The sequence below is a fragment of the Erigeron canadensis genome, chromosome 2 (genome assembly GCF_010389155.1).
Source record: "Erigeron canadensis isolate Cc75 chromosome 2, C_canadensis_v1, whole genome shotgun sequence".
Classification (NCBI taxonomy): Eukaryota; Viridiplantae; Streptophyta; class Magnoliopsida; order Asterales; family Asteraceae; genus Erigeron; species Erigeron canadensis.
In genome coordinates, this window is record NC_057762.1 from 6,240,119 (window position 1) to 6,260,051 (window position 19,933).

Here is a 19,933-nt window from a genome sequence, read left to right on the forward strand (position 1 = left end):
CTTTGTGTTGACACGTTTTAGTATACTTTTCAGGTACTCAGGCTAATCAGGGCTAAAGACTGCTATGTTAGACTTGGACTTTGGAGATTAGTGCTCCCTTATTTATTGTCAGACTTTAAGGCTACATGCCTTGGACTATTTCTTTTATGGACATGTTTGTAATAAGCTATCCTAGCATTGTTATGACTTTGAACTCATGTTTTGGGAATATATCTATTATATCCTATTTCATTTAGTAGTATCTATGTAATTCCATGTCGTGCTGTACTTTTCATGACACTTCATGTTTCCGCCAACGGTGGGATGTTACATCAGTACAATACTCGGTTTGTATGTATCGATCTGATTTGTTCAAAACACCATTGCTTCTTCGCACTTAGCTTTCGCATAACTGCAACAAGTTCCTCTCTGAACAATTGGTGGTCGAGGATATCAGCCATGATACTGTCATCCCCTTGATCGACAGTCATTACCAGTTTTCGGTTAGGGACATTTGATGAAGATGAAGAAACCATTTAAGAAAAGTTTGTGATTTGATCAGAAATGTTTGATAAGAAGCCAATATTTATAGGTAAAGTAAAAGACGTTCCTCCAATGTTCAAAGTTCAAAGTATTTACACTTTCAGTCCCTCCAACGTTCGAATTCAAAATATTTACACTTTCAGTCCCTCTAACGTTCGAATTCAAAATATTTACACTTTCAATCCCTCCAACGGCCAAAAATTCAAAAATATTTACACTTTCAGTCCCTGAACGGCTAGTTCGATTGTCACTCTATAAATACCAACCCAGAGCACAATTCAGTTTCATCATCATTCAAATTTTCATTATTCTAAAAACTTACTCACTCTTTTTAAGCAAATGACATCTTCATCATCAAAAAAGAATGTTCACCGACCTCGTCTGACCGAAGATGAGATGAAAACAAGAATCGTGGATGATATCAAAGAGGACATCCTCCTTCAAACTGACCCCTTTGGGGTCATGGGTTACCTACGGGAGAAAAGGCGACAATGCGAGCAAGAGGGTGAAGAGGGTGGTCCGTGATGTTTTTGAGGTCGATCACACGTTGGGTGACCACTGCACTTGGGCCAAATCATACCACGATAATTGCAGAAAAAGCAAAACAACCGATGAAGTCAAATGTCCGCAACATGACAAGGGGTGGTTTAATGAAAGCGCTTACCATGGCTTAGGAAAAATGTCAATATAGGATGATGAAGATGAAGAGTAATCGTAATGTGTTTTAATTAAGTAATGTAATGTGTTTTCAAGTACTGTCTTTTTTAATTTTGTGTTGTCTTTTATTTTTAAGTAATGTAATGTGTTTTAATTATAATAAAATGTGTTTTTTTAATTTTGTGAAAAGTAAAAATGATATAATAAAATAATAGATGTAAGTGTTAGAAGTGAGGGTTATAAGGAGGGGGTGTTCTTGGTGTGTCTAGAAGAGAGGGAAACTGATGAATAGTGTTAGACGTGGGTTAAAAGTAGATTTCTATAAAGAGGGGCCGAATAATCCAGATGCTTTTCATACTAAAACATTATTAGTATTTTTCTTATGTATTTGTGTTGTAGGTTAATGTTTTGTTTGTTTTAATTTCTTAATGTTTTATGTTTTAAATAAATGTTATATTTTATTTAATTGTATTGTGTTTTTAAATTGATGAAAGTTTAGGGCTTATTTGAAGTTTTGTATTCATGCCCAATATAATAAAAGTTTTGTATTCATGCCCAATATAATAAACTAGTATCTTTAAATAAATAAAAAAAGTCAAAGTCAAACTGTTGCGAACTACGAGTTGCGAGTTGCGATTTCGCATTTTTTGTTGCGATTTCCATTTTTTGTTGCGATTTTGGCATTTTTTGTTGCGATTTCACCTTTTTTGTTGCGATTTTGTTAGCTATTTTGTGATAATACGAAAAACCTTGGCTATTTTGGTATGATCGCAACGAAAATTGGCTATTATCGCGATTTCCTCATATATATACAAATAAAAAACCTAAATGTTACAAGTATAAAATAGATGAAAATATATGTGATTTTCGGTTCAGTTTTAGTGATCGATTATTGCATATGAAACCGAATCTCAAACTGTTCTGTTCGGTTTTACAAAAAACAAAATTAAACCGATCGGTATTCAATTTTCGGTTTTTTTTTGTTCGATTTTTTATCGCTTTTTTAGATTTTTGGTTTTGTATTTCGATTTCAGATGATAGATGCTATTTAAAATATTTAGAAATGGAAAATGATTAATCTTTCTAAAAATAACCTAAAAATCCTCTTAAAATGTGACATGTGGTATTCATTAATCTCTTTTCTAATCTTTTTTTTTTTTTAACATTTAGTCAGTATACAACATCAGGGAAATCCTCACCATATAATGATGAAGCCTTGCACGTACCCTAGACAACGAGATGTTGACCATGAGCCGTTACAATTATTTAAAGGAAAAACCCTAATGTTTTATCATTAAACTTTGGATAAAACCAGGAGCGCCTGTTACCAACTGGGCTGACTTTGATTGGCAAATCTCTTTTTTAATTTTGTTAATTTAATTTGGAATTCATATCGTTTTAGAAAAATATAGTATAGGGCAGGGGAGGGTAGGGAGGTAAAATCACATAGAGAGAGGGTGGAGACCAAAATTTATAAAGAAGCTGTACTAGTGATAAGTGAAGTAAAGAAAAGACAGAAGACGGCAGAGGAATCTAGATAAACCTAGTTTCGTGGTCCAAAAATCTTACTATTTGCAATGGCGAAGAAGAAGGTGCTGATGCTATGTGGCGATTTTATGGAAGATTCTGAGGTTTGTTTGTTTGTTGATTGGTTAAATTATTTAATCTGCTGTTGCTTCTTGTGTAGAAGAATATGAATCTGATTGATATCTGTTGGTTTGTAAAGGCGATGGTTCCATTTCAAGCATTACAAGCATTTGGGGTGGCTGTAGATGCTGTTTGCCCTTCTAAAAAATCCGGTGATATTTGTCGCACTGCTATTCACCAAACTACTTCTCACCAGGTCTCTTCCCTTTCTCCTTTTAACTATAATATCTATTTCCCCTATATCTACATCTATCTTTATCTTTACTAGTTTATGAAAATTCTAGGCCCTCCTCATTTTAGAAATAGTTACAAGAAAGTTAATGAATTTTAGGAGAGAGTTCTAGAAATTATCCAATTTGTCATTAATGAAATAATTTACACCCTTAACCCTTATCTTACTAATTTACCCTCTAAATATTTCAACCTACACCACTCGACAGTTGCACCACCACCAATAGTCGTTGCTATCAACACCTATTGCCTTCACCACTAGAGCGTCGTCACCACCAACGCCGTATTGCGTTGGTACTGTGCTAGTAATATTTGTATACACTACATTTTATTTGGTTCCCTCCATTTTTTTCAACTAAGTTGTTGATAACCCCAAATGCCCCTCCCTTTTTTCACTAATTTAAAACATCCCCACTTTAAATATCTATAATATCTACTTCAAATACCTATAATAAGTTAATAACCTTAATAAAATTAATTTACAACATCTACCCTTAACCCTTAAAATAACTACAGTACTACACTACCCCTTTTACATCAATAACCGACGATCACTGCCGCCATTACAACCACCACCGCCACTCCCGCCGCCATCACTATACCACCGCATCACTCGGGCATATGACTAGTATATATATACAAGGTTATACCCGTGCATTGCATGGATCAACATAATTTCTTTATAATAACTAGGTCAATTTATCCTTGAAAAGAACCTTTTGTAAAAAATATGAAATCTGGTCCATAATAAGTTGGTGTAAGTGTGTAAACTATACATAGAAACAAAAATAAGTGAGACAATTAGTGGCGAAGAAGAAATAATATATGACTTTGAGTTGGTTTCAAGCACACAATAGATGTTTGTGAATGCAAATGTTGCCATGACATCAAGCCCCTTTCTACATACTATTCTTTCTTATTTGTCAGTAAGGTTGGAACCGTCTCGCCATTGTAACTTCATTATAACCATTGAGAATGGATTATACCATATGCTTCATTCATGCTTGTAGGAACTCATAAAAAAGTACTAAGGCCTGTACACGTGAGTCAACCTCAACATAAGAGACATATAATAACTATAAAATTAAGTTATAGCCATTGCAAATAAAAGAAAAATAAATATGATAGACTTGTAAGAATATGTTGATTGTATTCAGTATTCGGACTAACTTATATTCCAACTAACTTATGATTAATAAGATACTCATTTCCAAACAAGAAACAAACAATCAAGGAGAACAATAAGTAGTTGCTTATTGTAGCTTCCAAAATGCAATCATCTATTTACATAGATTTGTTGATGAACCGTATTGGTGTATAACTGGTTACAAAACTCTGTAAAGAGTAACACATGTCACCAATTTATCCAAATCTAGCATTATGAAAAGCAAATGATCATAATAATTATATGACAAAGGAAAAAAGCTTGCCTCCTTATCTTGATCAGTGAGACTTGGCAGTTCATTAGGGATGTAGGATACGATACCTTTTCCTTTGATTTCATTAACCTGTGAATAGTTTTTAAGATTCTTAACTTGTAGAATTCTAGTGCTGCTGGTGTTGGACATGAAGGCCCTGCTGGGCTGGATCTATTTAAGGCCTAGTGGGCCTGTTTTTAATGGAGGCAGGTTTAGGTTTCTTGGGGAACGAGTCTTCTAACCCTAATTGTTCTCCTATAAATATATTCCTATGTAATTGTAATCAATTATGGTTTAGAGCTTAATAAAATAACCTAGTTGCAGCCGGTGGATTAGGCCCCCCACTGGCAAACCACGTTAAATCTCGTGTGTCGTTTATCTATATTTTCTCGTTTTATCTTTTTGTTTGATTGCTTCCGCTGTGCTTGGCTAAGGCTATTCCTAACAAGTGGTATCGGAGCCAAGGTGCTATTTTTCGCAATTAGGGTTTTAGTTTTGTCTCTCTTGTTCGCTGTTTTCATTCACAGCTGTTCAAGAGCGGTTGTACCACCTGCTGCTATCTACAGCCGTCCTATTAGGGTTTCTTCTACCCTTGTTCGCCGCTGTTTGCTGCTGTTGGTGGCTGTCTGCTGCTGATTTGCAGCTGTTTGCTGCTGATTTGTTGATCAGTTGATTATTTGCCCCTGTTTGCTGTTTTCTGCTGCTGTTTGCTACTGTTCATCTGCTGTAATCTGCTGTTTAGCCACTTGTTGCTGCTAAAATCTGTTAATTTAACTGTTGGAACTGCTGTTGCTGCTGTTTTTTTTTTCTCTTCCTGATTCGATCTGTTTCTGGGTCTGGTTTGCAGCTTTTTTGCTGCTGTTCCGCCGCTGTTAACCACCTGTTCTGCCGCTGTTGCAGCTGTCTTTGCTGTTGTCAGCCGCCAGTCTTTGGAACTCTGTTAGAGTTTCTGGTTTTTGGGGTTATTTGGTGTCATTGATCAATTGATCGATTGGAAGATGATAAAAGCACTATTTAGGTTTTCTTGTTCGGGAGCTATTAGCTATTGTTCTTGGTTACCACCGTGACATTCTTGTCCTTCATTGATCAGAGGCTGAGGCAGAGGCTGAGGTATTGTCTTTGTTCAGTTTATTGTTTTGTATTTCGGGTTATTCTAATTCACGATTAGGTTGTGTTTATGCGGGGTGGTTGTTACTAAGTTTGTTGCTATGATATTACCTTGATCGATTAGAAAAGGAAAGAAGATTAGTACCCTTGTTTGAAGTCAGCCCATTGAAACAAGGTATTAGGTTGATTAGGGTTAAGCCTTTATTCGACCGGGTATATACGGGTGTTTTGGGTTGGAGTGGATTCTGTTGGATATGATACTGGTTGTGAAGACAATAGAGCTAGCAGGTTTGGAGTGCTTTGTATTTTGAGTATTCCTGTTCCAGGGTTCCTAGTGTCGACACGAGTGAAAAAAAGTTGGTCAAGTGATGGAACTAACGCTTGTTTTCTCTACTGCTCTATTGATCGTTTGCTGTTAACTGGTCTGGAACTGTGGATGTATGAAAGTGGTAAGTCTACTAAGCCATTTCAAGAACTGCAACAAGGGTAAGTCTACTAAAATTCCTGCGTTCTTAATTTAAAATTTTCTTTCAAGCATGTTGAATTATTTTATAGAATTACTTTTATTAATTTGTTCAAAAGACTGGAAGGTATAGGCATGGATAAGTCCTATAGGTAGTACGGGTGAGGATAAATTAATAAAAGATAATTTTGTTTAAAAAAAAAAAAAATTCTTTATGTCCGAAAGATATGAAAAAACTCTTCAGGAATGGTATGATAAATCCCGAGTTGCAGGCCTTGATTATCTAAATCTAGAACTACCAAGTTATAGTAAATCAGTAACTAAAGAAAATATTTCCTTTTATTGTTTTCATAGTTCAAAAACTCAACATGTTTCATCCTCAGAAAGCCCTCATTTAAACTTTATTTCAGATAATCTTTTATCTTTAGAAAATAACCTTAGTAGAATATTTGATCAAGTTAATTTAGGTAATATAACAATCTTCAAACACTTGCACCAAATCCATAAAACCTTTGAAAATCACGAAGCTCACATTGAAATCCTCAAGAGAAACCAAGACCAAATCCTGAGAAGGATAACTCAATTCACCTCAGAAATAGAAAATCAAAAACCACTCACTGTTAGACAAGTTACAGAACTTGTCGAACAAATAGCACAACAACCCAAAATAGCTAAAGCTGAAGCCTTAAGGTTAACTGAAAACCTTGAAGTCCAAGTCAAAGAGATACAAGATGGAACGATGACAGGTCAATTATTGGTACCATGGAAATAGATATACGATGACAGCTCGTATATATTGTCCCCGATATCATGACTAGTATTCAAGATTTTCGAAATCACTTTCAAATTTCAATCCAGACAAGAGGATATGAAGAATGGGTAGGTGGAGAGTCCAACTTGCTTATCACAAAAGCACTGATTGGGCGAATAACGAATACCAGTGTTACAGGTTTCAGATACAATGTTCAAAACGTATCTGAATACCTTGTATCCAATGGAATTTGTGCAATCACGGGTGATAGATGGACAACAGCCCAATTGGAAGGCCAGAGGTGGATCCTGAAGAAAAGCAAGATGGTGCAACCAAAAGTTCCGAGAAGAGTTAGTACTGGAACACGCACAGATGGAACAGTCTCTCTAAGGTTTACAAACCATAAAGCAGCACCAATAGTTGGAGAACCTGCCTACAACAACAAAGGCATGGAGCGTGAGGAATTTGATGCTGTTTTTGCAGATTCTGAAAGGAGACATTTCCTTAATAATGGAATGTCCCCTAAGATTATCCTAAGGTATGAAGCTGAAAGTAAACAAAGATCGATTCTGCAACAAAAAAAGAAGAAGGAAGTTTGGGATACCCTTGGAGAACCATCTGGAAAATATGATTACATGGTGAAATACTCATCACCACCAAGTTCAGAAATATCCATAGAAGATATAATCCCAACAGTCTGGGGAGAAGTGAGAAGATGATACTGATGAAACAAAAGTAGTATGTGTCGGATATTCAGAAGATAGATAAAAGTATTTCAGAATATGGAAGAAAAATGGCTAGTTATGATAGTTCAAGCAACACCCAAAGTGAAGATGAAGGTGCTGGGCGCATACGCACAAAAGAAGTTTCCAAAAGCCTATGGCAGGACTATGATTGGGAAGATGGGAAAAGCGGACTCGACATCTATTAAACAAGACCTAGAACAAAGCCATACCATGCCCTCGGGAGAAACTAGTGATGATTGCCATGAATGCAGCCCTCCTGCTAATCCGGCCATTTCCGAACCTGTCTTTCTCATCCCATTCAATGGAGGACTTTTAAATTATTGCGATTCCCAGCCCCCTTAGCTTATTATTTTATATATATCTATCTATATTATTTTATAAGGTTCCAAACCTCAGCTCGGCTAAACAGGCTCAATGATCTCTTTCTTCGCTTCGATAGGCCGGTACGGCGCTGAGATGATAACTTTGCATCATCATCTCAATGCAGAAGGTGGTGGGATTTATGGTAAATCTTCTGTAGCGTCCTATCAAAACCAAAATATGGTGCAAGGTGAGGGTAATTCTGTTGCGTCCTATCAGTCCCAACTGATGCAAGGAACAGAACCCTCAGTATCCTACCAGAATGAGGAATTGATGCAAGGTATGGAATCTGAAGATGAAGATTATTTAGCAGGATATTCTCAGGATCAATTGGAACCTGGTAATACTCCTGTTAACTGGAATCCCACACCTGTACAAACTTACAACAGTGGTGAATGCTCGTTACCATACCATATGTTTTAAAAGAGAATTATGAGGAAAAGTATGAAAACAATGAAACCTTTGATACTCCTTGTTTCGATGCAAATCGTGACCTGGTGACAAAAATCAGGAAGCAAAAATACAGGGGATCAAAAGGAAACAGAAGGTGTAGTAACTGCTCAGGAAAGCATGGCTCTCATAGTATATTCTGTAACCAGTATGAAGAAAGTGAGCCAGAATGCACTCAAGCCGGTTACGTTCTTGGTGAAGAACCCAACTGGGATTACCCCTCATTGCAGAAATTTGTACAAGCAGCAGAAAAGCTTGGAGCAAAACAAGATCGAGGTTATAGTAGCGTAACCTCTGGCTTTAAACCACCTACTGAGCCATTAATGAGCGAGGTTGGTTATCCACCAGCCACCGGAACAGGTCAGATTCCAAGTTTTGATCTTAATGGGGTAAAAACTAAGTTATCTAAGGTTAAGGCCGAAGATACTCTTGGCTATGGTATGTGGAATCTCCCCACAGCAGGAGTAAACCAAGGAGTGATGCTGGTCCTACCAATGGATGTAGGGCTATATGAAGAAGTGATTGCAAGATGGGAATCTGTTACTCCTAATGTAATAGATAACCCACACATGGTATGGACATCAAAGCAACAAAAGGTAACTTATATTGAAAATCTCCTCAGAGATACTGAAAAGAAGACTTTCATTCAATGGCGAATGGCGTTCCCCGAAGATTATCAAGCTCTGGTAGAAATTGCTGACGATACTCAAAATATCCTTTCTCAAATAAGAAGGATATTCTTGCTTGAAGATCCCTATCAAGGGAGCACAGAGGAACAAAATAGGGCCTATAATGATCTTGAAAGGTTAACATGTGATAACCCTAAAGACATTTTTAGGTACCTAGACCAGTTTAAGGCATTAGTTGCAAAGTCCGGAAGAATGTATTTTGAAGAAACAACTGAGAAGCTTTTTCGGAAAATGCCTCCACTACTGGGGAATGATATAAGAAAGAAGTGGTATGAAAAGCATCCATCAACAACAGCGGCAGTAGTACCTGTAATATGGTTTACTTATAATTACCTAAAGGAGATGTGCAGTCAAGCTGCCCTTCAAAGAAGCTTAAAAGATCTCTCCTTTTGTGGCCAAATAAAAATTTCTGGCCAATACTCAACAGACAAGAAGTATGGCCTAAGAAAGGCAACAAAGTACAAAGGCAAACCTCATGACTCTCATCTTAGAGTCTTCAAAACAAAGCATGCTGACCGAATGAGAACCCGCAAATGCAAATGTTTCATTTGTGGAGAAGAAGGCCATTTTGCAAGGGAATGCAAAAGCTCGAGAGGAAATATGACAAGAGCTGCCATGCTAAAAGAAACAGAGCTACCTGATGACTGTGATGTTTCTGTAGATATGGGCGATGAAGATTCTGATGGAATTTGTAGTCTCTCTGAAGGGGAATCGGCTGGAAAGACTAAAGAATATATAGCTAATGCTCTCACAACAGGGCTTCCCGAAGAATGGGGATATGCATTCGTAGAAGGAAATCAAATTCCTACGAGATCACCAAATGCAAATTGGAGGTCATCATTGCCATTAAATGATGAGCAGAAGAAGTGTATCAAACATGAGTTGGCAATAAACTCTGAAGTAGCCATAGAAAATGAAGGATGCTCTTTCTGTGGATTAAAAACTACAAAAAGGGTCAGAAGTCATTGTACAAAATGCTTACTAACAGCATGTAAGTTATGCTCAAAGTATTACTTACAACTAGAAGTAACCCCAGACCCACCAGAAGAAAAAGTTTATCACAATAAAGATGAGCTCCTTAATGAATTGCTCAGATACTGCATACATCTTTCAAACGAAAATGAAAGGCTTAAGAAGCAGATGGAAAAGAGCCTTGAGCAAGATGCAGAAGACCTTAAAGGAAAATGCGCCTTTAAAGAAAGTGAGAAAGAAGAGCTGGTAAAAGAATGGGAGGAATTGGTTAATAGACAAAATCAACCACTTAAAATTAAAGATGAAAAGGAAGGTACCAACGGATTAAAGAAGAACACAGGATTACTTGATCCTAATAATGAAAAGGATAAGGAAGTCCTGAAAAGAAGAGGGCTGAACCCAGCTAACCTGAAGAATTACGCTGATAGCGACCCAGAAGTAGATGAGGTTAGAGAAATGGAGCATGCACTGGTTATTATTGAGCAAGCTAACCTTGTGCAAGAATTAGAGACCGTTAAAATGGGTCTTAAAAAGAAGAAAGTCATAAACAGGTTGTATAATCTGCCTGTCACATTTGACATCCCAGGTGTCGAAAGGTTCACTGTCAAAGCAATTCTTGACACAGGATGTACTACGTGTTGTGTCGACAGAAATGCTGTTCCGGTAAAGGCCATTGAAAAATGCCTTTACTTCGTTAAGTTCTCAGGAATTAACTCCGTTCAAGAAGTTGATGAAAAGCTGAAAGGTGGACAAATGGAGATAGGAGAATACAAATTCAGAATTCCGTTTACATATTGTTTCCCTATGGGAATGAGAGATCTTGATGGCATAGAAATGCTCATTGGCTGTAATTTTCTTAAAAGCCAACAAGGAGGGGTTCGTTTAGAAGGTAATACAGTCACTTTCTACAAGGGAATAACAACAATCCAGACAAAGCCAGAAGCGGAGATACAAGGATGTGCTATACAAGAAATGGAGCTAGAAGAAGATGAGTTTTTGGCCATTAGTGAAGCTGTGTTCTTCAATATTGGTCACACAAGTATAACATTCCAACAGAAGTTTAAACCTTTATTAGAAAGGTTAAAGCAACAAGGTTATATTGGGGAGGAACCATTGAAGCATTGGCAAAAGAACCAGATCAAGTGCAAATTGGATATCATTAATCCTGATATCACAGTTCAAGATAAACCCCTAAGCCATGTCACGCCGGCCATGAAGGAGCAATTTCAGAAGCATATCAAAGCCTTGCTAATACCGGGAGTTATCAGACCAAGCAAAAGCCGTCATAGGACCATGGCAATGATGGTCAATTCTGGAACATCAGTTGACCCCAAGACCGGGAAGGAGATAAAGGGAAAAGAGAGGATGGTGTTTAATTACAGAACGCTCAATGATAATACTTACAAAGGTCAGTACTCCCTGCCTAGTATTAACACCATCATACAAAAGATTGGCAATTCAAAAATCTACTCTAAGTTTGATTTGAAGAGCGGGTTCCACCAGGTGGCAATGGAAGAAAGTTCAATTCCATGGACCGCTTTCATTACACCAGATGGGTTATATGAATGGCTTGTTATGCCATTCGGCCTCAAGAATGCTCCAGCAATTTTTCAACGAAAAATGGATCATTGCTTCAAAGGATATGAAAACTGTATGGCTGTATATATTGATGATATACTCGTATTTTCAGATGATGAGAGAAGTCATGCAAAGCACCTGGAGCAAATGTTAAAAATTTGCAAGGAAAACAGGTTAATCTTATCAGAGAATAAAATGAAAATCGTTGTCCGTGAAGTAGAGTTCCTTGGGGCAATAATTGGTAACGGAAGAATTAAACTTCAACCTCACATCATCAAGAAAATTGCTGGATTTGATGAAGAAAACTTGAAAAATAAGAAGGGATTGCGTTCTTGGCTTGGAATTCTTAATTATGCCCGGGCATATATTCCAAAACTGGGAACATTATTGGGGCCTTTGTATGAAAAGACCAGTCCACATGGTGATAAAAGATGAAGCAATCTGACTGGGAAATCGTCCGCAAAATCAAAAGGCAAGTACAGAACTTGCCAGATATGGAAATCCCTCCGGAGAATGCGTATATGATCATCGAAACAGACGGATGCATGGAAGGATGGGGAGCAGTCTGCAAATGGAAACGTAAGAAGAATGACCCAAAAAGAGATGAGAAAGTGTGTGCTTACGCTAGTGGGAAGTTTAATCCAATAAAATCCACAATAGATGCTGAAATTCATGCTGCCATGGAAGGATTAAAATCCTTCAAAATTTATTACATTGGAAAAGACGAAGTAACACTTCGGACAGACTGCCAAGCAATTATTAGTTTCTATAACAAAACTGTCCAAAATAAGCCATCAAGAGTTAGGTGGATGAATTTTGTTGATTATTTCACCGGAACAGGGGTTCATATCCACTTAGAACACATTGATGACAAGCTGAATGTATTAGCAGATAATTTGTCAAGGTTGGTTAATGTTCTTATTGCAGGAAACGAAGAATGCCTTAACCAGGAAGATCAAGGGTTAACAACTCAAGGCCTAGAACTTTTAGATACAACGCTCAAAGAATTATGGGATGGAAGTCAGCTGGGCTATGACACAGCCCAACAAGAATCTCAAGTCAATCAAGGCCTCATTGCTTTAACACAAATCATAAGAGGTGTAGAACTTGGAACAGAAAAGGCATACTATCTCTTGGACTCAAAATTCAAGAAGTATTGGGGAACCAAAGCCCAAGAAGTCAAGAAAGGGCTAGTAGACCAAGTAAGTGAATCACAATTCGTCTATGAAGAAAATGGTGCAAACGGTCCAACAAATGAAGTCTAGCCCAAAAATCCTTAATAAATCCAAAATATGAAGCAGTGGAAATAATGGACCTAACCACATCATCAATCATCAAGATTTTCACGTATCTTCAAGTTACTATGCTCTTTGTTTGATTCCCTTAAAAGGAATGGAGTGTGTCAAAAGCAAGAATAGTAATATGTCCTTTGCTTGTCATTTGTAATAATTCCTCCTAAAGGAATGGTGTGTATCCAAAGCAAAGATAGCAATATGTCCTTTGCTAGTTGTCAGTAATAATTCCTCTTAAAGGAATGGTGTGTATCCAAAGCAAAGATAAGTAATAAGTCCTTTGCTTGTCGTTTGTAATAATTCCTTTAAAGGAATGGTGTGTAAGTAAAGAGAAGAATAGGTTGAAATTAGTGACTATGGGGCCCATAAGTGCACCCGGCTAATACCTAATCATATCTCTTGAAATTGTATAAATAGATGTCATTGTATATTGAGAAGAATCACGATAGGAATTACCTAATCTGATAATTCTCTAAATATTTTCAATATAAGTTTGAGTTTGAGTTCTATAATCTTTTCAAAGTTTTAAGTTTTATATTTTCTATAAGTTTTAATTATTTTAGCAGTCTGAGTTTTATCGTTTTGACTCTCTGCACGATCGTTATTTATTCCGCTAACTCTACCTTTTTCGGTTTTGATCGGTGGTTTGACTTTTGATCGGATCTTTGTACTGGTATTGGGTGAAGTCTTCGCTGGTTGAATACGAGTAGAGGTTCGTCTCATGAAGTCTGGTTTAACATGGGTTGGAATAACAGGGACAGTGGGAGTTGTGCATAGTTTTGTGGGGTTGCATGAGGTGCTCAGGGTTTTAGAGTTTTAGAGTCTGATAAAATTTTGCTTATAAGAATGTGTCTGGGTTGATGCATTGGGGCTCATTGGAAGGCAGTAAAGACTCTTGTTACAAATTCTGGTTTGCTTCATTTTATGTTACGTACTGTAGTGAAGCACTGGTTTGTTGTTTAGAATTTTAGAGTTAGCAGATTACTGCAGTACCGAAAGAATTGAACCAACTTTCAGAGAAAAGTCTTGGCTCGCGGATTCGAGAGTTATACGAGTCTGGTGCGCGATAGAGGACTCTAGTGCGCGGTAGAGGACTCTGGGACTTTCAGGTAATCTGTTTGAGCGTATTAGGAGGTTTGAACTTGGACGGGATTTTGTAACAGTGAGAGCACGAGGAGTGTGTTGACATATGTTGAAATCAACGTTGAGTTCTGAAGACCAGGGTTCCGAATGAAATCTTTCTTGTGATGCTACCGCTAGTGAAGAGTGTTGTTCCTCTGGAGTCTCTGGAGTTGGTATTTCAAATCAGTAGGAGCCGGTTGAGATTGAGGATGAGTCATTGGTGATCTTTGCTATGACTGAGTCAGTTGTGTCTCACTGTATTGGAGCGTTTTATAGCTTCAATGGGCCTTTCAGGTGACTGATGAAAAGGGCCGCTGCAATTAGGTACACATGGGATGCATGGATTGAAGTTTGGTTTGTTCTCAAGAGCTGAACCTGTGAAGACATCTGTTCCTATTTGTTTTTATTGAAATCTTAGCTTGTTCATGGAAAACTGAAGACATGGGAAACTTCTGTTTTGAAGTTTTAGTTTGTTCTTGGAACGGGAGGCTTTATAAAATAACCTAGTTGCAGCCGGTGGGTTAGGCCCCCCACTGGGGCCGAACCACGTTAAATCTCGTGTGTCGTTTATCTATATTTTCTCGTTTTATCTTTTCGTTTAATTGCTTCCGCTGTGCTTAGCTAAGGCTGTTCCTAACAGCTGGAAGTCCACAATCACCAAGAAACATAACATGATATATTCAGGCCAGCAAGAACTTTATGGGATACGTCAATCCTTCACATAGGGGTTGGTCCGGAGTATTTTCCCCTAAGGTAGAGGTCTCAACTTCATATATCATTAAAAAAATATATATCATTACCATCCATGAATCAATATGCTAAAGTCAACAAAACAACTATGTGTATCTACAAAATACAATTCCAGAGTATAATTAGTAGGATATAAAAATTGACATAGGTGAGATAGTTGCATGTAACATGCCACCACAGACATGAGAAACAGGGCTTACAATTAAGAGTATAAATAGTAGGCTCTAAAAAGTGAACGCAAGTTAGTAAAGCACATGTAACACGGCCACCACATAGATGAGAAACAGGACTTAGGATAAAGGAGACTGGTGCCATCATAGACAGTAAGTTGTACCATAACTGCAATAACATAGGTTATACAGTTCATAAAAACAACTCCTCTTGAGAAATAATCAAACTTTTATACAAAAAAACACCCTCTAGCTTTTCAAATTAACATATTATTGCAAACGATGGTGTCCTTTTTTGCATTCAGAAGGGTTTGTTGATTCAAGAAGACATAAATAATGGTTTAAAGAATCAATTACTTTTTACCAAAATGAATCTTGCGAACCAAACTCAATACCATCAGTAATTTTGTGATGAAAAAAATAGGCAAACACACCTTTAACTTATGAACTTTTTACGAAAGGCATTTCACTGTTTTCATGATCAATAGCACCATGTCAATCTCAAGCTAATGATTGTGCCAAAGTTCTCACAATCAATAACAACTTTTAAGCAATAATCTGTCTCCAACGCATGATAAGTTGCAATTATAACTACTTCAATAAAATTAATATAATTTAGAGGAAAAAAAATACTATTGTCTAACCTGTTCATTCGCTTAAGTAAGTTCCAACATAGGGTCTTTGTCAACAGCAGCATGCCACCACGAATGCAAGACCCGAACTAATGTCAACTGCCACATGGGCACTAAAAGATAGAGATTTATATATATATATATATATATATATAGAGAGAGAGAGAGAGAGAAAGAGATATTATGTACTCGATTTCTGTTTAAGTTATTCAATGATTGCTGCTTTAATTTATAGTTACAACAACAATGAGGTATGTGAATGTGAGTGTATTAGGTTATAAAGAGTAAATTTCGTTCATACTTAAATATGAACAAGTTTTGTTGTTCGTAAGAGTTAATTGTATTATGTAAGGCTTGTTAACGTTTATTGCAAACAATTTGAACAAGATTGCATACAACACATTGACAAAACTCAGAAACATGATTGTTTTCAGTAAGCTCATATAATGAACAATTTCAACATCGCACCACACAAGGCATTACTGTTGAGAACCATGATGTCAACGTTACACACTCTCATCTACTCTTCTTAAAATTACAACTTACCTCAAGCTTTTTCTTCATGTGGGCAACTCTTTCAGATCTTGTGTAGTTACACTCACGTATTAGTCTTTTTAGGTTTAACACAACCGCTTGATGTTTTCCAATGGTAGAGAGTGTACGAGACAGCTAGTTCTTCTGGTTGAGTGTTGCTTCATTTTCTGATCCCTGGTCAAATTTTGTTAATACATTATAATAAATATTTAGTTCAGCTTTGTTGTCTGATGAATCATGTAACCTTGTTTAGCTGTTTATGATTCCAGACCCTGGATTTTGAAAATGGACATGTACTCTTACGAGGGAATTATTTGGTCTGACATCATTAAGCTTACTATTAAATTGTTGTGGCTAACAAAAGTTTATAGGCAGGTGTAAGAAATATCCCTACATTAGGATATTTTGCTTCGCGTATTAACTAGTCTTATTTGGCTTTACTATAATTTAACAGACGTATTCAGAGAGCCGTGGTCACAACTTTACTCTCAATGCTACATTTGATGAGATTGATCCGAGCACATATGATGGCCTGGTTCTACCAGGAGGACGGGCTCCAGAATATCTTGCCATGAATGACAATGTACTTCAGCTGGTGACACATTTTGTCAAATCTGGAAAACCTGTTGCTTCCATCTGTCATGGACAGCTTATCTTGGCTGCTGCTGATGTTATTAGTGGTCGAAAAATTACAGCGTATCCTTCTGTTGGACCCGTGGTTGTTGCTGCTGGTGCTCATTGGGTAGAGCCCGAGACCTTGGCATCATGCACCGTTGATGGAAATATTATCACTGGAACAACTTACTATGGTCACGCAGAGTATATCCGTCATTTTTTGAAGGCGTTAGGAGGCACTGTAACTGGTTCCAACAAACGGATTCTATTCCTCTGTGGGGTAAGTTATATATTCTTTTAGTATAAACGTAACTTGAACTGATGTGCAATGATTATGGTTTATATTGGACGGTCACCGGGTTGTTTTCCTTTATATTTTTATTTGTAGCTATATGTATTTTACTATAGCTGGTATTTGTTCATTGAATAAACCAGAATTAATGAAGTTTTAATAGGGACTGCAAATTAAAATTATCTGTTAATCACCAGACATAACTACCTTATTCGAAGTTTTTATCTCAATTGTTATTATAGCAATGTATTTCTTTTAGCAACAGTTACACTTGTTTTTCACTTTTTCCCCATGCTAAAGCAACATACCTTCACTAAACTAATAATTAAAACCAATGCTTCCAGTAATAACTTGACCTTTGCACCCGTTTACTTCTTTTGTGCTATTATGGCAATGGATCGGCTAAAGTCATATCCACTGGATATTATCCACATCTGCATCCATATCAATATCTATTGGATGAGATGGGCTGATGGATACCATTTGGATATCAAAAAACAATTCTTTTTTGTTGACAAAATACCAAAATATTAAATAAAGTCAACATTTTGTTACAAATAACAATAAGATGAACACTAGACAATATAACCAATATTTTGTGGTCATAAAATCTTGATGTCTATTGTTGTGTATAATGATATAGTGACAAAAAAAAGCCCTACAATTTAAGTGATAAAACAAACTACATTTTCTATTATAAGTATATATAACATTAAATTTCTGAAATAGTTGATTTGAAGGTGAAAAAGAAAATAAAAGTTCATTTGTATCCTAAACAATACTTTACGTAAATTTAAATTCACATATTTACTTTGAAAATGTATGTAAATGTTCATTTTGGATGTTAGTAATCCATGTATATTATTTCTTGGAGTGACTTGAGGGAATGCAGCAAAGTCCAAGTCAAAGTCGTGCATTTTCTTTTTATCTAAAAAGGGCAATTTACTAGTAAAGGTATCATACTTTTAGCCAATCTGTATTGCTTAAGAGAATAAGAGTATACTTCCAATATACTTCTTTGTCTCTTCTTAGATTATAAACTTGTAACATTGATCTTTAGATTTTGATTTTGAGAGTATCTTTTCAAAGTAGAAGTTCCCTGAAGATGCATTCTTTTAGTGTAACTTGTCGTCTTAAGTAAAAGTATGTCTGTTTCCTACATAATTAGTAACTGTCTTTATTTTGGGTCTAGTGCAGGATTACATGGAAGATTACGAGGTATATGTTCCTTTTCAGTCCCTTGAAGCTCTTGAATGTCAGGTCAATGCTGTTTGCCCCAACAAAAAAGCGGGAGATATGTGTCCTACAGCTGTCCATGATTTTGAGGGGGACCAGACATACAGCGAAAAAGAAGGACATAATTTCAATCTAACAGCTAACTTCAGTGATGTTGATGCTTCAAGCTATGATGCTCTTGTCATCCCTGGAGGTCGGGCTCCGGAATACCTTGCCCTAGACCAAGCAGTTATCAAACTGGTCAAGGATTTTATGGAGGCTGGAAAGCCAGTGGCATCAATCTGCCATGGCCAACAGATTCTGGCTGCTGCTGGTGTTCTCAAGGTACAGTATGTCATTATAGTACAATGGTGGATTGATGTTCATGATGCCAGTCTCAAACGGTTTAACCTTTTTTATTAGTCTAGGACTCTGTCCTGTTTTTATAATTATGGTCAACCCAACGTAATTGACTAGAACAGTCAGCATTACCTATCGATTAGTGAATGGGTTGGTTGGGTTTGTGTTTTATGTCGACCTAAAAGTGGAATGGGTCAAATTGGATCATATGGGTCGAAAGGCTCCCAAAGTCTACTTTTAATGCCTATGACCTCTCACGTTTTATTTAAAGATTAGATATGCCGGTAAAAAAAACATATACGGGGTGAGTTCATTTGAGGCCAATAAGAAACCTGGGAGAACCTGGGAACCCATCCTAGCCACCCATTCAGTTTGATCTACCTTCACATTACGTTTTGATGCTTATTCACATATGATTATAGTTTGCTGTTTATAATTACACGCGATTACATATGATTATACGCGTTAAATTTAAGGGCATTAAATTTACATGTAAATTCCAAAATATACGTTCTTTGTGCTTATAGAAAGTCTCGAAACTTGTGCGCCATATACATCGATGTAAAATTACAGATTATCTATACTTGAATGTTATGTTACACATTCTAATTAGCATATTAATCATACCAAGGCCTTCCCTAATGGTATGAAATATAATTTTGAAACTCGTGTGTCAAGAATATAAGCCTCCTTCGTACATTGATCTGTAATGGTAATTGTCACTCCATTCAAGTATCAGTAAGCTAGTTATTCTTTCTTTACTGTATTTACCAGGGAAAAAAATGTACTGCATATCCTGCTGTCAAGCTTAATGTGGTTTTGGCTGGTGCAACCTGGTTAGAACCTGATCCAATACATCGTTGCTTTACTGATGGAAATTTAGTTACGGGAGCAGCCTGGCCAGGACACCCTGAGTTCATTGCTCAGTTTATGTCATTGCTTGGTATAAAGGTATCTTTCTAGTGTCATTCCATGTTTGTACCTGTAGCAACACTTACATATAAAAGAAACATCAAAGTATGTTTGGTACTGTAATCTTCCAACTATGTTGAAAGGAACATCCAAAACATATTTGCATAATAATACGGGTAATAATTAACATTTTGCTATACAAGATTACAAGTAAATGAGTAATGGTATTTTGGCATGTTTTAATATAAAGTCACGAGTCCTTTATCCCCCACTGGGAATCATTTATATTGCCTGTGAATTTCTTTGTATATTATTGTTGATGCACATTGTTATATCAAAAAAGTATCCACGTGCTTACAAGAACGACAAGTGCGTCTTTGATTTGAACATGAGCGTTTAAAAAAGGTTAATTGTTTGAAAAGTATCTCAGCTAAGGCCAAAAGCTGTA

General features: G+C 36.7%; 2 protein-coding genes across 3 annotated transcripts; both read left to right on the top strand.

The window, feature by feature from the left end:
- Window positions 1–2,673: 2,673 nt before the first annotated feature.
- On the top strand, window positions 2,674–19,684 carry LOC122586804 (protein DJ-1 homolog D). Its single transcript, XM_043758792.1, has 5 exons — window positions 2,674–2,810; window positions 2,906–3,022; window positions 16,546–16,986; window positions 18,196–18,558; window positions 19,348–19,684. The coding sequence occupies exons 1-5, from the start codon at window positions 2,757–2,759 to the stop codon at window positions 19,534–19,536; spliced, it is 1,164 nt and encodes a 387-aa protein (XP_043614727.1). The 5' UTR covers window positions 2,674–2,756; the 3' UTR covers window positions 19,537–19,684.
- Window positions 5,326–13,390, top strand: LOC122586805. 2 transcript variants are annotated; one of them, XM_043758793.1, is made up of 2 exons: window positions 5,326–6,068; window positions 12,519–13,390. In XM_043758793.1, exons 1-2 carry the CDS (start codon window positions 6,023–6,025, stop codon window positions 12,854–12,856), a joined length of 384 nt encoding a protein of 127 aa, XP_043614728.1. In that variant the 5' UTR covers window positions 5,326–6,022; the 3' UTR covers window positions 12,857–13,390. The 2 variants fall into 2 exon arrangements, with proteins under 2 accessions (XP_043614728.1, XP_043614729.1); XM_043758794.1 differs by having other exon boundaries at window positions 5,326–6,031.
- Window positions 19,685–19,933: the final 249 nt, after the last annotated feature.